Source organism: Solanum dulcamara, chromosome 6, assembly GCF_947179165.1.
Source record: "Solanum dulcamara chromosome 6, daSolDulc1.2, whole genome shotgun sequence".
Classification (NCBI taxonomy): Eukaryota; Viridiplantae; Streptophyta; class Magnoliopsida; order Solanales; family Solanaceae; genus Solanum; species Solanum dulcamara.
The window spans coordinates 1,218,554-1,238,577 of record NC_077242.1 but is presented as its reverse complement, the minus strand read 5'-3'; the positions used below and the strand labels follow the sequence as shown (position 1 = coordinate 1,238,577).

Genomic DNA, 20,024 nt, shown 5'->3' with positions numbered 1-20,024 from the left:
AAAGAGTATTTAAAATTGAGAAACAAATATATCAATTAACAAAAGATACAATTTAAAAAACATGTAACAAATGAAGATTGATTAATATGAAAAGACTTATGTGATCATTCAAAAAGGTTCGTAATATATGTGATAGTGTCAAATCTTTCAATTTTTCATAAAATGTTTTTAAATGATTTAATTTATAAGAATTAGAATTTACCTTTTAAGTTATTTTAAATATTTCAATATTAGGAAGAGTTATTGGCAAGTTTATTTAGGTTAATATATGGTCGCACGGAGCACAGGTACATTATCTAATTTATTTATAAAAGAAGTATGAAAATATGTAAATTATTCGAGAGTTGCTTACAAATATGATCGAATGTTATTTTGAATTTTCTTTATCCATATCAACAAAAGCAGTTTAATTCATCACTATTTCATAAAAACGTTAAATATCGCATGCCTATTAAGGAAGATGCACCATAATATATACAAGTTTATTCTGGAAAAGGAAAGCTATTCCCTAATCACAAAAAACTTTAAAATTCTTTTATGCTATCATCAATTCATAAAACTTAAAAATTCAATAAATAATGTGATAAAAATGATAACATTTTATCTAACCGCGTAAAAAATCTTTTAAGATTGATATATTTTTATTGCCATTTTGGCACTAAGAGCCACCAATTATCTTTTTTCTTAATAAATAAAATTAAAAAATGCCGTTGGACATTTTTACTCTGCACGTTCTCTCCACTTTCTCATCGTCTTCGTCTGTCTTAATAAAAGTGTTTTAACGTTTCAACTCACATTTCTGCTGACCAAGTTTTTTTTTTTTTTAAGTCAACTTCTTTGTCCCAATTTCCCTTTCAGCTGTAAGAATGATTCTTGATTTCTTCTGATTTTTTTTTTTTTGGTCAACTCCAAATCCCTCTGTATTTTCTTGAAATTTGAAAAGAAAAAGTGGAAAAAATCCAATCTTTTTCCAGTTTGGTTTAATAAAAATATAATTTTGCTGAATACCCATCTGAGGTTCTTGGTGTGATTCTTGATTTTAACATCATTTTTGGTTTAATCAACTTCAGTTTCAGTTTCATAAGCTACCTTTTGCTAGATCTGCTTTAATGGGTATTTGTGTGAGCAAAAGTAAACCTAATGCTAATAATGGGCACCATGGATCAGGATCAGGAGGAGTTCACAGTAATGCACCTCATAGAAATGAAATTCAGTACACCAAATCTCCAGGTCCTGAAGCTCAATTGCCTGTGAGGCCTCCACCAAGCCCAAAACCAGCTGTAAGGTATGATACAATTCTTGGTAAGCCATATGAAGATGTTAAGTTGCACTATACTCTTGGAAAAGAATTGGGTAGGGGTCAATTTGGTGTTACATATCTTTGTACTGAAATTGTAACTGGTCAACAATATGCTTGTAAATCGATATCGAAAAAGAAGCTTGTTACTAAGGCTGATAAGGATGATATGAGGAGGGAGATTAAGATTATGCAACATTTGAGTGGACAACCTAATATTGTTGAATTCAAAGGTGCTTATGAGGATAAAGTTTCTGTTTATCTTGTGATGGAGTTGTGTGGAGGGGGAGAGTTATTCGATCGGATTATAGCAAAGGGGCATTATAGTGAAAGAGCTGCTGCAACAATGTGTAGGGCTATTGTCAATGTTGTGCACGTCTGCAATTTTATGGGCGTGTTGCATCGTGACCTCAAGCCTGAAAACTTTTTGTTGTCTGATAAGAGTGAAAATGCTGCTCTGAAGATTACTGATTTTGGGCTGTCCGTATTCATTCAAGAAGGTATATTTTGCTTTACATTGTCCTTTTATGTTATCTACTTTTGGACCGAGTTCTTTAGTTGTCAATTTTATTGCATTGAAGCACAATTATTGTTCAAATCACTAAAATTTCCGTGTTTTACAGATTTGTGTCTTCTGTCTCCGCATAGGCAAAGTTAGTGAACATGTAAAGGCTAAAAATTTGATCTTTAAGTTCAGGGATAGGATTAAGTATTTAGCTAAAAACGTTAACTTTAGAAATAATCGCAGTCACACATGTATTTACAACTTACACCTACGTTAGTCTTGTATATCTTATGTCCTCCATCCAAGTGTCATATTTGCTGTTTCTATAAGTGAGTGTAAACACTTACATCTGACATGCTGGGGAACATTTAAGGGGACTTCTTAGTTGAATGTAAATAATCGACAAGCATATATGAGTACTCAGCAGATCATAAGCAACTGGCTGATTATTGTGCTTTTCTTTTTATTTTATGAAATAATTGTTGCACTGCAAGGTCGGATGAGAATATCCAGAGAAAACGTTAGTTTTACTAGATTGAATTTGCAGCCAAATTTAGTTCTATCCCATTCAATTTGCAAATTGAAATTAGTAGCTTTTTAGCACGATAAGTTGATTATTCACCTTTTTAGTTCAGCATGTACGTGTATTCTATTTGTGACACTAGGTCAGCTTCTCTTTCGCTCTTGATTGAGAAGTCAGAATTTTAAAACCTGGTGTAATCGACATGCTATATTGTCCGTACATTTAAATGTACCGTCGTTGCATTTTACACACTCACTGCATACAGATTGTGTGTATTAGTAAGCCAAATATTGATTACTTCAGTTGTGATGAATGTTGAAGTACCATGCCTCGGCAGTTCTTTTGTGATTTTCTTATCCTCCTTTATAATACTAACCTTGGCGAGTTTCTTGATTTTTTTTCTTATTTTTCTGACAAATACTAACATAGCTTCTATCTGCTAATTTTCTTCTGCTTTTTGTATATGGATATGAAATCCCATGCAGGTAAGTCGTACAAGGATATAGTTGGGAGTGCTTACTATGTTGCCCCTGAGGTCTTAAGGAGGAGTTATGGCAAGGAAATAGACATTTGGAGTGCAGGTGTTATGCTTTATATACTACTCAGTGGTGTGCCTCCGTTTTGGGCAGGTAAAGTCATCTACTTTGCTTCTCATAGTCTGAGATAATACCCAGATGAGAATTGTTGTCACTATTTAGAATTCAAGGACTTACGTCTACTTGCTTGATATGCAGAAACCGAAAAGGGTATATTTGATGCCATACTCAAAGGGACCATTGACTTTGAAAGCAAGCCTTGGCCATCTGTATCAAGTAGTGCCAAGGACCTAGTACAGAAGATGTTGACTAAAGATCCAAAGAATCGAATTACAGCTGCACAGGTTCTTGGTATGCGGCCTTAAAACTATATATTATTAATTTTAAGAATGCTTAGATTTCAGTGCAGAGTCGATTTCCTTTTTGACAATACTGCACATATTTGTTTCTTTTAGAAAAAAAGTACATGTAGAGTAACATGGCATGTTGCTTTCCATGCTTATATATCTGTTCCGTTTAAGATTTTTGCTATACTAACAGACAGTTCCAACATGCCATGTTGCTTAGATTTCAGTGCAGAGCCGATTTCCTTTTTGACAATACTGCACATATTTGTTTCTTTTAGAAAAAAAGTACATGTAGACTTTCCATGCTTATATATCTGTTCCGTTTAAGATTTTTGCTATACTAACTGACAGTTCCAACAATACATAGCACTTGCATACTCCCCTCCTTTCTAGCAGTTATTAGTATAAAATAATTTAAGGCAACGTCAGTCAGCCAGTCAGATTATTCTGCTTTGTCTCACCCAAGGGACCAGAACCAAGTCCTTGCTGCCAAACTTAGCTTATATAGATATCAATCTTTTTCTGGCCTGTAACAGTGTCATTTCTAGCTTTAGGATATGCCAAATAATTTTTGTTCTGGGCAGTCTGACTCTCTGTTAAAAGAACCTCCTCTCGACTTCACAAATGCCATTATACATCTGAATAGCATGATTTATGTTTGGACTGGTGATAATACTGTCCTTAACTGCTATCATTTACACTCTTTCGAAGTACTTGTATATTTATTTTTTATAAAACGGTGTCCGGGTCAACTTGCGTGCCCCTCGGCTAATCCACTAGCAACCTATTACAATCCACAAGTACTAGTGTTGGCCTGTTGGATAAGCTGTGGTCCTATCAAACTTTCTTGGTGACCAAACTCCCTATCTTTTGGTAGGAAGAAGTGCTCTTGCCACTAGAGCATTCAACTCGCAATTTCTTTCCTGTAAATTTTGGGGGGGGGGGGGGAGGGGGGGACCATCTAAAGGTAGAAGGGTGAGACATGATAATCGTTGAATTCAAAGAAACATTGATTCATGAAAATTGCTTGCACTTATTTGAGGTAACACATTGTTTATTTGCAACTCAAATTAATAGGGGCAATTTAGCTTGCAGTCTCACCTTCAAAGCTTATTAGCTTCAATCATTTCTACGAAACTAATTGTTTTGCGCAAAACAAATATTTCTTCTATTGATGTCCAAGATAAGAACTCTAAGTCGCAACAACTTAGGCTACTCATGCACGATTGTACTCCTCGAGAACATCAGATATACATGTGTTGCCAGTATGGCTTGCTATATCTTATTCTAACCATACTGTTGGTGTGTGTAATGGATAGATCATCCTTGGCTGAAGGAAGGTGGTGTTGCGTCAGACAAACCATTAGAGGGTGCTGTTCTTTCAAGAATGAAGCAATTCAGAGCTATGAACAAACTCAAGAAACTCGCTTTGAAGGTAATCTTAGAGTTTGTCAACTCTGCTGCAACTGAATTTAGGTAGTAGGTAAAGGGAAAAGGAAGGGGGATACAAGGGTATATTTTCAAATTTCTTATATTGGCTTTGTTTGTCTAAAGAAGACGAAACGACTGCCTTTTTTGCATGTGGCGTTCCTCATATGATAGTCATGTACTTCACATGCAAGAAATTACTTTTTTCACTTTGTCTGCTTTAATCTTACTTCCTTCCTTTCCTTTCAAGCAAACAATATGTGAAGAACATAATTAGATTTAGCATGGACCATAATTTTTTGTGAATTTGGTAAGTCGGCTTTCTTACTCATAGTGGTTATGATAAACATAGTACACCTTCTAATTTTCTTTTGACATTTTACTCTATTCTGGGGGGTCTGTGTATCTTCCTTATTTGGGGTCCTGTGCTTGCATGATAGCTGTCTTGTTCTTCCTTCTGCAAGTAATAACATGTTGCTTTCTCTGTCACTGGAATCAGGTCATTGCGGAGAATCTCTCTGCAGAAGAAATTCACGGGCTCAAAGCAATGTTCCACAATATTGACACTGATAATAGTGGCACTATCACTTATGAAGAACTGAAGAGTGGATTAGCTAAACTTGGGTCAAAGCTCACAGAGGCTGAAGTCAAGCAATTGATGGAAGCTGTAAGTCAGAACTACTAAAAGTTTTTAAGCATAGCTTTCCTTCGTAAAATTGCTAAACTTTGATGTACCCCTATAATATCTCGTGCCTTGTGAACTTCAGGCTGATGTAGATGGAAATGGATCAATCGACTACACTGAATTCATCACCGCCACCATGCATAAGCACAGGCTAGAAAGAGATGAAAATCTATATACTGCATTTCAGTATTTCGATAAAGATGGCAGTGGGTACGTCCTATGTGCATCGCTAGTGTAAAAACACGATCAAACCAATAGAATCATGAGATCAGTTGACTCAAGATTACTTTTTTCATGTTACAATTGTAGGTTCATTACAAGAGATGAACTCGAGACAGCTATGCAAGAACATGGAATAGGCGATCCAACCTGCATTAGAGAAATCATATCTGAAGTGGACACGGACAATGTGAGTTTTCACTGCTTTTCGCTAAATAGTTGAACTGTAACCCCTTGCCACATATGCTAAATCTGTCGAATTTCCAGGATGGAAGAATCAATTATGAGGAATTCTGTACAATGATGAGAAGTGGAGCCAAACAACCAGGCAAGGTCTTCTAGTTGCATGAGTCTCCTCGGGGGCAAGTTGTGGAAAAACTATTCTTGAAAATGTGCATGATGAGCTCTTTCGTTGCTTCCTTAGAGATGTTTAAACGTTTTCCAGTAGAAAACATGTACATTTGTGATCTTCTCCGTTCAAAAGAGTCTTTTCTGAGTGTTTCTATTTGTCTTCTGTGCGATTTTCCCTCTGTGTAAACATCAGTTTGGGACTAGAAAAGGCTTTGATTTAGGCCACTCCTAGTGACTGAAATATTTCAATCATCGAAGATTTCACCACATTTTATGTTTAATGAGTTCTGTCATTCATTGAGGTTCATTTTAGTGAAGATCATTCATCAGCTTCAATTTGTTATGAACTAGCAAATTCAGGATAAATTATCTGCAGCATATCTGTTTATGTGCCCTTTGGTGCTTCACCAACAAAGATAGAACCAGTAAGTCTGGAGATGGTGTTTTAGCTTGTTCCTTTTTCTTATTTGTTGGATAAGTTTGGAAATCTCTCTTGTAATACAATAGTAACCTTCCAAAGTTCTAAAAATTTCTTCTCACTAAAAGCAATTTAATGCTATCATGAAAAAGCTGTCTGCTTAACAGTTGGATTTAGCAAATAAGCTTTATATCATTCCACATCCTACCTAAATCCCCGTGTTTTTTCTCAAGGTCAAGCAATTTTTACTGATTTCTGTTCATCATCGAAAAAAAATTAACCTTGGACCTAATTCATATAAACAGACCACCCGTTCAATCATGTTACTCTTTTATATTACTCGTAATAAAGTGCTATGCAGGCTATCTAAATGGATTGCAAGGTCAGTTTAAAGACATGCACAAGATGAAGTAGCTGTAGAAAACCAAACTTATTATTATCTGTAAACAAAGTACCACAACCACAATTCAGAAAGAAACCCATGACAAGATTTCATGGGCATTAACCAAAAACCAACCCCTTAACAAACAAATCCAAACAACTGTATGATATTACTATGCTTCAATAACCTCAAATAGCCAACAACTTAGAAACCATGAATCTTGATTTGATCCTTCTTGACAACACCAGCAGTCACAAGGAAATGAGAAACATTCTTCCTTTGATCACCTTGAAGTTGTATCACTTTGCCAAGCTCCTTATCCTGTACAACATTCCCGTTGCAACAAAACTCTTTTTTCAGATCTTTGAGGATTTTTTCGTAACTGTATTCTTTCCTCAAACCTTGAACAGTCGTCAAGCTTTTCTTTCCATTCCTTTGTTGTATGCGAATATGAACATATTCCTTGGCTCCAGGTGCACCTGAGTCCTTAGCCTCAGCAAATGGATCGAAAGCAGATGGGATCTGGATGTCGATATCAACCATGTAAATAGCTGGAAGAGAACTTCTCACGCTCCGAAACTGAAGCTGGGAAATTGATCACACAACTACAAAAAGAACACTTCTTTAATATGGAAATGATCAACATACCAAAAATCCAATCATACAAGTATTAACCAACAATATGAGATAATCCAACATATCAAAAAAAAAAAAGAACAATTGATCCCAAGAGAGCTGCAAAAAGAACCCCTCTTCAATATGGACCCCCAACTATACACAATGAGATGATCAACAAAGCAAAAAATCCATATCTAGCAGAAACATGAGATGATTAACAGATCAAATATGCAACCACATACATATTAAGCAATATGAGATGATCAACATATAAGAAATTCAACTACACAATGAGATAATCAACAATTTCAGGAAATCCAACAACTAAACTTCTTATCAAAGATGAGATGTTTAACATACAAAAGTCTAACTCCATAACATAAATATTAAGCAATATGAGATGATCAAGATCAAATATATATATGATTTTTCTATAACACCATGGTGTCCGGGCCAGTTTGGAGACCTTAACCCACGGGATACTTGCCACCTCCCTCCCACCCACCCACCAATAACAGGTAACAACTAACTCTGTCCACCGATGATGAATAAATGGGAACAGATCAAGATGAACATATTAAAAAGCCCAACTACCTATCCTAGAGATTCAATTGCAATCATTCCTCAACTCTACCAACTTTCTAATTGAAAGATCAAAGATCCCAACTTTGATTGATGGAAATGATCCAGCTACAACTAAAACTGCACATACAAGCAGAGTCCACATTTAACAAAGTTATCAAAAACCCAACCAAAGTTCTAAACTTTCAGCTGAAAAGGACCATCTTAATAACTATAATATAGCTTATCCAAGGATCAAAATCCAAACTTTCATTGGCTAAAGCCAAACAAATCACAATCCAACAACCCAGAAAGTTAGAAGGGTCTAATCAACCCAAAAACTAAAAAGAAAAAATTAATAGCAAGATGACTTTACCAGCAAGATGAAATTAAACAAAAAAACCAAAATCACAGAGCTGAGGAAAACTTTATTTAAAACTGAAAAAACAGAGGAAAGAACTAACCTTTAAAAAGGTTAATCAAATAAATCAAGCACTGGATGATGTTTTTCAATAAGAGAAGAAAATATGGTTCTTTATTTATAGACAAGAAACTAGAAATTGTGGCGGTGCAAGTGGGGTCACAATATTCCCAGCCACATAACCTTAATTACGTCATTAACTATGTCTAATCCTAATTAAGAACGGCTGTGATTTGTTTGTAGCTACTAATTTGGTCGGGTAATTTGGGGATTAGGGATTTAATAAACGCGTAGATTCAACGCATTTGCAACATTGCTTACGAATTACGGCAATTTCCTGGGGCCCACTAACAAGCTGGGTCAACACGTGTGGGCCTCCTGAAGAATCCAGATTTTGAAAGATAAAAATAGAATAATAATTTGGGCTCCACTTGCGTGTTTAGCCTGCTTGACTCATTATCTGATTGTTGGGCTGTAAATTGAGTGGGCCCATCATATTTTATTCCTGAGCAAACAATACAAATCTTGCTAGTTTAGGTTGTAATTACGTCTGGACATAGTAGTTAATCAAATTAGCATTTGTACCACTTTTAATTTGCTAGAAACATGTATTTGACGGGCTTAGATATATATATCTCAGATACATGTGGTTCAAGTTAGGTGTAATTTATTTTAGATATATTGTATCCAAGAGTAATTCGCATGTATATGAGATACACTGATTCTCTCGCTCGCCTATCTCTTATCTCGTTCTCCTCTCTCCCTGTATATCTGTATTTCACAACTTTTATGGATTTCTATCCAATATTAATTTCGTGTATATGCGCATATTCAAAATTAATTTAATTTAGTGTATTTGATATCAATTTCATCATATATATCCCATATCAGTTTCATCAATGTATCTGATATCAAATATGTAGTGTATACATGCATAGAGACATGTATATGATATCAAAAAATTGACACAAGATCAATCTAGAACTACTAATTATACAAAATCAGATACACACAACTCGAGACTAAATTCGTCCAATTTTGGATTTCTCCCATGGGTGAGAACGAACAAAATCTTTAATAAAGCTCTTAAAAATATACATCAAAATCAAAAAAAAAATTGAACTCCTTTCCAGTCAAACTATAATTCTAAAATGGATCAAAAGAAGCAAAATAAAGTATGATAGACGTACTAGTAAGGTTATAGCTACCATCAACATCTATTGCACAAGAGAGCGAGCGAGGGGAGGAAGCAGAAAGAGAGGTAGAGAGCAAGCGAGGGGGAGAGGGGGAGAGGGAGAGAGCCAAGGAAGGAGAGATGAGTGATTATATAATTATTTTAAAGTATAGAGAGATTTTAATATATATGACGGAGATGTTTATCTTATTAAATAGTTTTTCCTTTATCTTATTAAAAAATATTTTGAACTATGCATCTGAATGTAGCTGATTTCTTCAATTTCCCAGAAGAAAATATGAATAAATATGAATATTGATAACCCTGATAATATTTAAATAATTTCTTTTTATTTGTCTATACTAAATAATATGTTTATATTTTTCTAATTCATGTAAATAAATTAAATTTGTATAATAAGTCATGTTTAAATTATAACGTTTACCTTATTTTTTTTGAAGAAAAATATGGATATTCCTCAAATTTTGTTTGGATCAATGATCAATCACGAGGATATTTGTGTAATTGATAGTGGAATAATCCATGTCATTTTTAAATATGAGAAATAATTTTCTTATTTGCTTAGAAGAAAAACAAATGTTAGTACAAATTCTGGTAATTCAAAAATTATTGAAGGCTCCGGAAGAGCTACTATATTTCTGCCTAAGGGGACAAAAATTGTTGTAGAAGATGCACTATTCTCTTCTAAAACCCCAAGAAATTTGTTAAATTTTAAAGATATCCGCAGAAATGAATATCATGTTGAGACATTAAATGAAATGAATATTAAATACCTTAGTATAACCAAGCATGTCTCAGGCCAGAAATATATTTTGAAAATATTACCAACTTTATCGTCTGGCCTATATTATGCAAAAATTAGTGCAATTGAAGCACATTTGATCGTAAACTAGAAGTTTACTGATCTAAATACATTTGTGCTATGGCATGATCGAATAGGTCATCCTGGATAAATAATGATGAGATGAATTCTTGAAAATTCAACTGGACATCCGTTAAAGAACCTGAAAATTCTTACGAATGATGAATTTTCATGTGCTGCTTGTTATCAAGGCAAATTAATTGCCAGACCATCAACCCTGTAGGTTGGTATCGAATCTCCTGGCTTTTTAGAGCGTATACATAGGGATTTATGTGGACTTATTCATCTACCTAGTAGATTGTTTAGATATTTTATGGTCCTAATAGATGCATCATCAAGATAGTCTCATGTGTGCATGTTATCATCTCGCAACCTGGCGTTTGCGAAGTTATTAGCACAAATAATAAGATTAAGGGTGTAATTTTCAGATTATCCAATTAAAGCTATTCGTCTTGATAATGCTAGAGAATTTACATCCCAAGCTTTTAATGATTATTGCTCATCAATTGGGATAAAAATTGAACATCATGTTGCTCATGTTCATACTCAAAATGGTCTTGCAGAGTCATTTATTAAGCGCCTACAATTAATAGTAGGACCTCTACTTATGAAAACAAAATTGCCAATTACTATTTGGGGTCATGCTATCTTACATGCAACAACTCTTATACGACTTAGACCGATAAATTATAATAAATACTCTCCATCACAATTAGTATTTGGTCATGACGCTTGTAGCACCACCACAACGTACAAAGATGGGACCTTAACGAAGGTTGGGCATATATGTTGGGTTTGACTCACCCTCCATAATTTGCTACCTTGAACGATTGACAGGAGACTTATTTACTACTTGATTTGCAGATTATCGGTTTGATGAAACAACTTTCCGCAATAAGGGAAAGAGAAAAAGGAACCCGAAAGAGAAATTGCGTGGAAAATTTCATCACTATCTCATTTTGATCCACGTACTCGAGCATGTGAGTAGGAGGTCCATAAGATCATCTACTTACAGAAAATAACAAATCAAATGCAGATGCATTTACTGATTTGAAACGGATAACTAAGTCACATATCTCTGCAGTGAATGTGACTATCGGATTGATGTCCCAAAAGGACCATCTACTAGTATCATAACTTCTGCATCCCAAACATGCCTGAAGTGTGGTAGACCATTGAGTTCAAAGGATAAGAATCCTAGAAAGAGAAGCGTGAAAAATAATAAAGATAATACCATAAAAGAACCTCCCGAAGAAGGTCAAGATTTGAATAATCTTGATATTCCTGAAGAAATCAGTGAACCCGAAACTCAAGTGAATAAAAAACTTTCAATAAGTTCTACTAGTGAAAAGATAAATTTAGATCGATCGAAAATCACGATTGATAATGTTTTTGCATATAATGTTGCACTTAACCTCATGCAAGATAGTGAAAGTCTTGAGCCTAAATCCGTCGAAGAATGTCGACGTAAATGTGATTGGCCAGAATAGCAAAAGGCAACTCAATCAGAATTAGACTCACTTGATAAACGTGAAGTTTTTTGACTTGTAGCCCAAACCCCTAAAGATGTAAAATCAGTTGGCTATAAATGGGTTTTTGTGCGAAAACAAAATGAGAGAAATGAAATTGTAAGATATAAGGCACGCCTTGTTGCACAAGGATTCTCTCAAAAACCCGGGGTCAACTATGAAGAAACATATTCACATGTTATGAATGAAATAACTTTTCGATATCTCATCAGTTTAACTGTACATAAAAATCTTGAAATACATCTACTGGATGTAGTTACAGCCTACCTTTATGGTTCACTTGAAATTGAAATTTACATGAAAATCTAGAAGGATTAAAATTGCCTGAAGCATGTACTAAGTCTCGGGAGATGTACTCAATCAAATTGCAAAGATCATTATATGGTCTGAAACAATCAGGCTTATGTGGTATAATCGCCTCAGTAAGTACTTGATAAATGAAGGTTATATAAATGATGTTATTTGTCTGTGTATTTTAATTAAGAAAATGAAATCAGAGTTTGTTATACTCGTCGTTTATGTTGATGACATAAATCTTATTGGAACCTCTTAAAAGGTCTAAAAGACGATTGAATAACTAAAGAAAGAATTTGATATGAAAGAATTTGGAAAAACAAAATTTTGTTTGGGTCTGCAAATTGAACTTTTAGCAGATGGGATTTTTGTCCACCAATTTGCATACACTGAGAAAATCTTAAAACTATTTTACATGGACAAAGCACATCCATTAAGTACTCCAATAATTGTTCAATCACTTGAAGTGGAAAAAGATCCATTTCGACCTCCAAAAGAGAATGAAGAACTTCTTGATCCTGAAGTACCATATCTCAGTGCTATTGGTGCACTTATGTATCTTGTTGATGCAATCAGGCTTGATATAACATTTTCTGTTAATTTCCTGGCAAGGTATAGTTCATCTCCAATGCGAAGACATTGGAATGGTATCAAGCATATTTTGCGATACCTAAAGGGTAACATTGATATGGGTTTATTTTATACTAACAAATGTTGTGTAGGCCTTATTGGTTATGTAGAGGTAGGTTATTTATCAGACCCACATAAAGCTCGATGTCAAACAGTCTATCTATTTACACACGGAGGAACTGCTATATCACGACAATCTACAAAGCAGTCTATTATTGCTATTTCTTCAAATCATGCTGAAATAATATCAATTCATAAAGCAAGTGGAGAATATGTTTGGTTGAGATCAATGATACAGTTCATCAAAGATAGATGCGACCTGGAGAATGATGTCAAAGTACCCACAATTATATTCGAAGACAATGCCGCGTGCATAACTCAATTGAATGGTGGCTTCATAAAAGGAGACAGAACAAAAGATATTTCACCAAAATTATTCTTCACACATGATCTTTAGAAGAATGGTGATATTGATGTACAACAAGTTCATTCGAGTGATAATCTTGCAAATTTATTCACAAAGGCATTACCAACATCAACTTTTGAGAAGCTAAGATATAAGATTGGAATGCGTTGTCTCCAAAATATCAAATGAAGTTTTCATCAAGGGGACTAAAATACGTCTTGTACTCTTTTTCCCTTAACCAAAGTTTTGTCCCACTTGATTTTACTGGTAAGGTTTTTAATGAGGCAGCATTCAAGGCGTATTACTAGATTTGTGTACTCTTTTTCCTTCACTAGGCTTTTTCCCACTGGTTTTTTTAGTAAGGTTTTAACGAGGCACAACGTCTATGGATGTTCAAAATAACTATGTATATTGTTTCTTGTAAAAAATTTAATGCGTTACATTATACGTGGACATTCAAGAGGGAGTGTTATGAAAGAACAAAATGTAGACATAATGTAGTGGATGTCCACTTTCATTAGTGGGACCACTAAATGGCAAATTATCATTTCTCCATTTCTTATCATGTGATTACCTTGGCTATAAATAGCCTTGGAGATTAGAGAAAATGGACATATGGAAAAAGAAATAATACTGATACAAAATTCTCTCAACTATCTCTCTTTCTCTTACTATTTTCCTTATTAGTTTGTTAAGTTTAGTTTGTTTTATAACGAAAAAGAACATTTTAATCATTTTTCTCTAAATGAGTCCAACTTTTCACTATACAATTTACCACACTCCTAAGCCTAATCTTTAATACTAACTTTAACTAAATACCGAAAATACAGCCGCCGCTCAGCCACCCTCAGTCAGTGGCAGCACCGTAGCTGATTTTCCACCTTCATTCTAGCCAAGGTATTGTCTTTTCTTGATCTTTATCAATAACCCAGCTGCATGTATCTCCATACAAGCTGTACAATGCTAATCAGAAAGCAAATTTCAAACATTTGGGGTTCTTTTCAAGAACCCTTTAATACCCAAAATCTGTTTTTTATCAAACACTTTTCAACAACAACCCCAACCCCAACCCCATCTCCAGTTTACTCAGATACACAAAAATTGGACACCCATTTGAGGTCTCTTTGTGAAAAGTCTAATCCCAAGTATATTAATGCAGTTTCACTCTTTAACCATGTAATTGATGATTTGGGGCAAACCCCATCTGAGTCAACTTGCAATTTTCTTGTTGTAACTTTGGCAAAGCGTAAGGAGTACAATCTTGCTTTAAGGGTGTACCGTAAAATGAGACAAGTCCAAGTCTTGCCCAGGTTTTTATCATTAGCTGCTTTAGTTGAATGTTTTGTGTATGTTCATAAGCCTAAATTAGCAATTGGTGTATTGGGGTTGATGTTAAAGAATGGTTATAAGGTTAATGTATATGTTGTTAATGTTATTTTGAAGGGTTTATGTGAAAATGGTATGGTTGTTAATGCTATTAAGATTGTTTGGGGTTTGGATATGAAAGAGGTGACACCCGATATAGTAAGTTTAAACACCCTTGTGAGAGGACTTTGTAAAGAGAAGAAAATACAGGAGGCTTTGGATTTGAGGTTTAGGATGGAAAAGGTGGTGAGTTTTGCTCCAAATTCGATTACGTATGCCATTTTGATGGAGGGTCTTTGTTCGGAGGGTAGGTTGGATGACGCTACTGGGTTGTTGGAGGAGATGAGAGAAAAAGGTTTGAAAGAGGATGTTGTTGTGTATAGTACACTAATAAATGGGCTTTGTAACAAAGGATATGTTAGTAGAGGGAAAGAACTTTTGAATGAGATGTTGGAGAAAGGAATTTCTCCGAGTGTAGTCACTTATTCTTGTTTAATTAATGGTTTTTGTAAGCAGGGAAAATTGAAAGAAACTGCAATGTTGTATGATGATATGTTGGACCGCGGAATCCAGCCTGACATTGTTACTTTTACGGGCATGATTGGTGGTCTCGGCAATAATGGGATGGCTAAAAAAGCAATTGAAATGTTCAATTTGATGATACGTAGGGGTGAGGAGCCTGGAAACATAACGTACAATATTCTTTTAAGTGCACTATGCAAGGAAGGATTATTGGCCGATGCTTTTGACATTTTAAAATTGATGGTAGAGAAAGGCAAGAAGCCTGACATGATCACTTACAATACACTGCTAAAAGGACTTTGTGAAAGTGGGAAAGTGGATGATGCCACAACACTTTTTGATTCGATGTTGGCTGACGAGACTTATGTTCAGCCGGATGTTATAACAATGAATGTACTGATTCGTGGGCTTTGCCAAAAAGGCTCCCTTGATAAGGCTGGGGAAATTCATAACAAGATGGTTGAGAACAAGTCTTTAGTTGATATTGGAACCTTTACTATACTTATTGGAGCTTATATGAAGGCAGGCGACATTGTCAAAGCTTTTGAACTTTGGAAGCAACTAAATCAATTGAAGCTTATTCCAGATTCAATAACCTATAGCACCATAATTGATGGATTTTGCAAGTTGAGTGCGCTCAATATTGCAAAAGGTTTGTTTCTCAAATTTAGAAAGAAGGGATATTATCCAACTGCTTTTGATTACAACAGCTTGATGGATGCATTATGCAAAGAGGGTAGCTTGGAGCAAGCAAGGAGGTTGTTTCAAGAGATGTTAGATGGAAATTGTGAACCAGATGTAGTCTCATTCAATATTATCATTGGTTCAACTCTTGGAGCAGGAAATTTGCAGTCTGCTAAGGAGATGCTTATTGATATGTCCCAGAGGGGTTTGCATCCTGATGCTTTCACTTTCTCCATATTAATAAACAGGTTTTCGAAGCTAGGACAGTTGGAGGAGGCAAAAAAATTATTTGAGAGAATGAATGCATCTGGCTTGACACCAGACATTGATGTGTATGATTGTTTACTCAAGGGATTTAGTTTGAATGGTGAAACAGAAGAAATTTTTGATTTGCTTCGCAAAATGTCTGCTAAGGGCATTAAGCTAGACAACGGACTTACTTCCACCATCTTGGAATGTCTTTGTAATATTTCTGAAGATCTTAATGTGGAGGAACTGTTGCCAAACTTTTCGCAGAAAAATTCAGAAGAATTTAGTATTCCCTGTAGTGAATTGTTGATGAAGCTTCAGAAGAGTCACCCCAAGCTTCAGTTGGATTCTGCTTTGTAGTACAATCTTACATGCTTCTGGCAGCTGTTGAGGGAGCTTTCTTTTCTACATAGGTAATACATTTTGACATTTAAAGCTTTTGCAACGCAATGCAGGGTATGTTGTTATCCCATAATCTATTATTTTTTCTCAAGATTTTTTCTCGTCGAAAAGAAATTATCCTAGAATATACATTAAATGCTGGGAGAGTAGGTTGTCCTGTATGGCTCCTATATTTCATGCAGCAGTTAGGTTTCTACTTACTTTCTATTGAACTATTTGTTTAAGGGTTTTAATTAGAGAAATTCCTCAATTGTTAGATTCACAACACCTTCTCCGCTCTCATCTCAAATATTGGAGGTGCCTTATTCATATTTCATGCTAAATCTTTTTCAAAAAGAAAAAAGTGGACGTTCTCTAGTTTATCCTTGTATTAAAGTCTTTTCTGATATTTTCACAAACATCTTTGACCGTAAAGCTGAACTCATGATTGCCATATGTTTTTGTATTGATCTAGGTAGATTTACATGGAGAAAATAAGTTATGTAATTGATGAAAATTGAAGTGACAGCCCTTAACCTTATGATATGAATGTCTACAAGTGTAGCCATGTTTTTTGAATCCATGACTATGATTTTAATTCTAGTGATATTTAAGACTATTTTTATAAGTCTTAGAGTTATGATTCATGATATACGAGATACAAACGTAATTATCATGTGTGAACATCATATCATTTGTATCTCATATATCATGATTCTTAAAGCTGTGTAGGTAAAGCTGCACACACAGAGAGCGAAATTTTGAATTTCTTTGAATAAGAGAGAGAAATATCTGGTGCTTGCAGAGGTAGCTGAAATCGTGGAAGAAGACAACAATTCATCATTTGTGTTGGGTCATGCCAAACCCGCCAACACCCTTTGGTCACTGACCAGGGTGATTGGTTTACATAAATAAATTAAAAAAATCATCGTTTGTGCAAACTGTGAACTGCTTTCAGAATCAGTTCCTGTTGCATCAATTGTTTGAAGTGTGTTCAATGCTTTTCCACTCTGCTAATGACTTTTGTCTGTCTTTTATTCCTTTTTTTTAACAATAAAAACATTTTTGAATCAAAATATTAACGATATAAATATTTCATAAAATTAATATAGAATTGGAGGGTCGGCCAACGAGCCAACCATATGAAGTTCCACAAATTATGTCGGCCATATGTCTTGATAGCCATACAGCACTCACCACGCAGGCAAGAGTGGCATATTTAGCCAACCGACCCTTTTTTTTTTTCCGTCTTTTGGTTTTGCTTGCTTGTTAAAACTATTCCTATTCGGTATGCCACTTGTGGAACCTCAATCTCATGGGCTTATTAGCTAAATGGCAATCGGCACTACACTATTTTTTCTTTTGATACCCAAACTGTGGTTTTTTGTTTATTCTGTTACTTTCCTCCATTATGGGGGATGGAAATACGAAGGTCGAGTAGGCTTCGAAACTCATTTCTGGGTTTAGGATACTAGATAAATTGATTTTCATTTCTACTGAACTCACTCTCTGCTTTTAGTACAAGGTATTGACTTGTTAACGCTCTCTAAGTTCCACTTAATGTTTAATTGAATGCATTGCTTTCTGTAATCAGTTTGCTTTATCTCAATATGGCAGTATATTTTTGCTTCTCTGGTCACCTTGCACAAGTTTGTAAGGAAGTTCCATCTAGAAAATGGATACGCCATTTGGTTGTTTTCCTAATGATACCATTGTAAGTTAATTCAAGAGTTTGTGGATTTAGTTAGGGAAGTGTGTTTAGATCTTGTTCGGAAATGCTGTTTTTCTTTACCATTGTTCTTGTTCATTTTTGTGGAGAGCACTTTATCTGAATAGAAATTGTATAACTTATTTGGAGTGGTGATTCACAGGTGGAAACATGTCGAGGCTACTCCATCGGGTAACAGTCATGATTCATTTGGATGACTCCCTGGTGAAAGATAAGACAGAGAGGGATGATTTCAATCATAATCACTCACCTGGTGATCAGACTCATCTTTCTAGCGAATTCCTTTTCAATATTCTTTTTCCAGATAATTCTCTCTCCAAACATAATTTCAGCGAGAAGGAATTTCTATCTGATCCATTTAGTCCTGGAAACTGCACACAGTCGACATACATTAGCTTTGTTTTTAAAGGACATAGGACAGCTCTCTCTCGGATTTCGCATCCTGTTCTCCCAAGTATGAGAACTTTGTCTCACGATTCAGAAAATCTTGATTTGGGCCTATCTGGAGGTGAGTACGACCGCAACTGTGGACCTGGTTCGAGGCAGACTTGCCTAGTTCGGTGGCCTACTGGACCACCGGAAAAGACGTCATTTGGCATGCAAATATTAATATTACTGCACGGAGGTGCTCTATAACCAAAAGGTGAATGCAAAATTCTACTCTTTTTTGGCATGCAAATATTAATATTACTGCACGGGAGGTGCTCTATAACCAAAAGGTGAATGCAAAATTTTACTCTCTTTTTTTTGGTAAACAAAAGATTGTAATATATGCCTTCTAGTTCTCCAGTCTTATCTCTTAATTTTTCTGATCTTTTTTTAATTGTATGTTGCAGGGTTGGGTGATCATCCGTTGTACCGCTTCACTGGTTGAGTTATCAAGAGCTCACACAGCACGGTTGAAATGGGATGCACGAGTTGTATAGAGATTGAAAGTAGCATTACTTTGCCAGAAACCATTCTCTAAAGACTATCAAACTAAAAATTGGCACGATAAGACATTCTTTGCTCGATTAATAGTTAAATTTCGAACATAAGAAGAAGAAGAAAGGGTTCTGCACATGACCAAACACATTTCCTATGGTGCTGTAAGGTGTACATAGGGCCATGTAATTACACCATTTGAAGAACAGGACAATCATGAAATTTATAGGGCTATGAGTTTTGTTTTAGTGTATTGTTATAAAGGCAATTCAAATTCTGAATGTATTTTTAGAATTAAGTACAATGCTTGAGCTTGCTGCTGAAACATATCAGATGCTGTGGCTTTGGAACCTTTCTCTTTTGGAAGGTTTTTACATACTACACTGTTGATTGATTCTTGTTCATTTGAGTCTGGGATTACAATGGGAAAATTTTCACTCAGAAACTTGTTAGTTTGTGATTCAAGCAAGTATGAGCAATAAAATATGATGCAGAAAGTGCACCCAAGGGTGGCCTAGCAGGCGAGAACCATGAGGTCTCACGTTCAAAATCTCCGGTAGAGATAAAAATATTAGGTGATTTCTTTCCATCCGTCAAAGTCATGGTGGGTAGAGGTACCTGGATCCCTGTTGCTGATAGGAGGTAGCAGGTGTTTTGTGGAACTAGTCGAGTCTTGGTGAATAGAGTTTCATGAGTACCTCTAGTTGGTGAGAAATAACCTTTATCACGAAGAATTAGTCGAGATGCACACGACCTTAGCTCGGACACCACAATTATTAAAAAGAATAACGTCTCAAAAAGTAATAACACTAATTTTTGTTTTGGTTCAATCAAGCTTACGTTCATTGCTTGGTTTTTATATCCAGTACAGTTCGGAGAACATTCTTGAGGGCTTGTTTGATATGAGGGATAAAAGATAATTAACATCGAAATTAATTTTATAATGAGTTTATCTCATATTTG

At 35.2% G+C, this 20,024-nt stretch overlaps 3 protein-coding genes and 1 non-coding gene across 6 annotated transcripts; 2 read left to right on the top strand and 2 right to left on the bottom strand.

The window, feature by feature from the left end:
• Window positions 1-819: 819 nt before the first annotated feature.
• LOC129893265 (calcium-dependent protein kinase 2-like) lies at window positions 820-6,192 on the top strand. Its single transcript, XM_055968775.1, has 8 exons — window positions 820-1,797; window positions 2,811-2,954; window positions 3,060-3,212; window positions 4,528-4,643; window positions 5,136-5,303; window positions 5,404-5,531; window positions 5,631-5,730; window positions 5,808-6,192. Exons 1-8 carry the CDS (start codon window positions 1,110-1,112, stop codon window positions 5,880-5,882), a joined length of 1,572 nt encoding a protein of 523 aa, XP_055824750.1. The 5' UTR covers window positions 820-1,109; the 3' UTR covers window positions 5,883-6,192.
• Window positions 6,193-6,720: 528 nt separating this feature from the next.
• Window positions 6,721-8,511, bottom strand: LOC129893266 (protein translation factor SUI1 homolog). The gene is made up of 2 exons (XM_055968776.1): window positions 8,335-8,511; window positions 6,721-7,296 (listed from the first exon to the last, which is right to left on the bottom strand). The coding sequence occupies exon 2, from the start codon at window positions 7,232-7,234 to the stop codon at window positions 6,896-6,898; it is 339 nt and encodes a 112-aa protein (XP_055824751.1). The 5' UTR covers window positions 7,235-7,296; window positions 8,335-8,511; the 3' UTR covers window positions 6,721-6,895.
• A 5,490-nt stretch (window positions 8,512-14,001) lies between these two features.
• Window positions 14,002-19,365, top strand: LOC129892484 (pentatricopeptide repeat-containing protein At4g28010). 3 transcript variants are annotated; one of them, XM_055968056.1, is made up of 3 exons: window positions 14,002-16,440; window positions 18,280-18,780; window positions 18,974-19,365. In XM_055968056.1, exon 1 carries the CDS (start codon window positions 14,144-14,146, stop codon window positions 16,385-16,387), a length of 2,244 nt encoding a protein of 747 aa, XP_055824031.1. In that variant the 5' UTR covers window positions 14,002-14,143; the 3' UTR covers window positions 16,388-16,440; window positions 18,280-18,780; window positions 18,974-19,365. The 3 variants fall into 3 exon arrangements, with proteins under 3 accessions (XP_055824031.1, XP_055824030.1, XP_055824032.1); XM_055968055.1 differs by having other exon boundaries at window positions 18,280-18,856; XM_055968057.1 differs by having other exon boundaries at window positions 14,002-16,483; window positions 18,280-18,856.
• On the bottom strand, window positions 17,520-17,647 carry LOC129893662 (U11 spliceosomal RNA). The gene has a single exon (XR_008767548.1). It is a non-coding gene; the product is annotated as a U11 spliceosomal RNA (small nuclear RNA).
• Window positions 19,366-20,024: the final 659 nt, after the last annotated feature.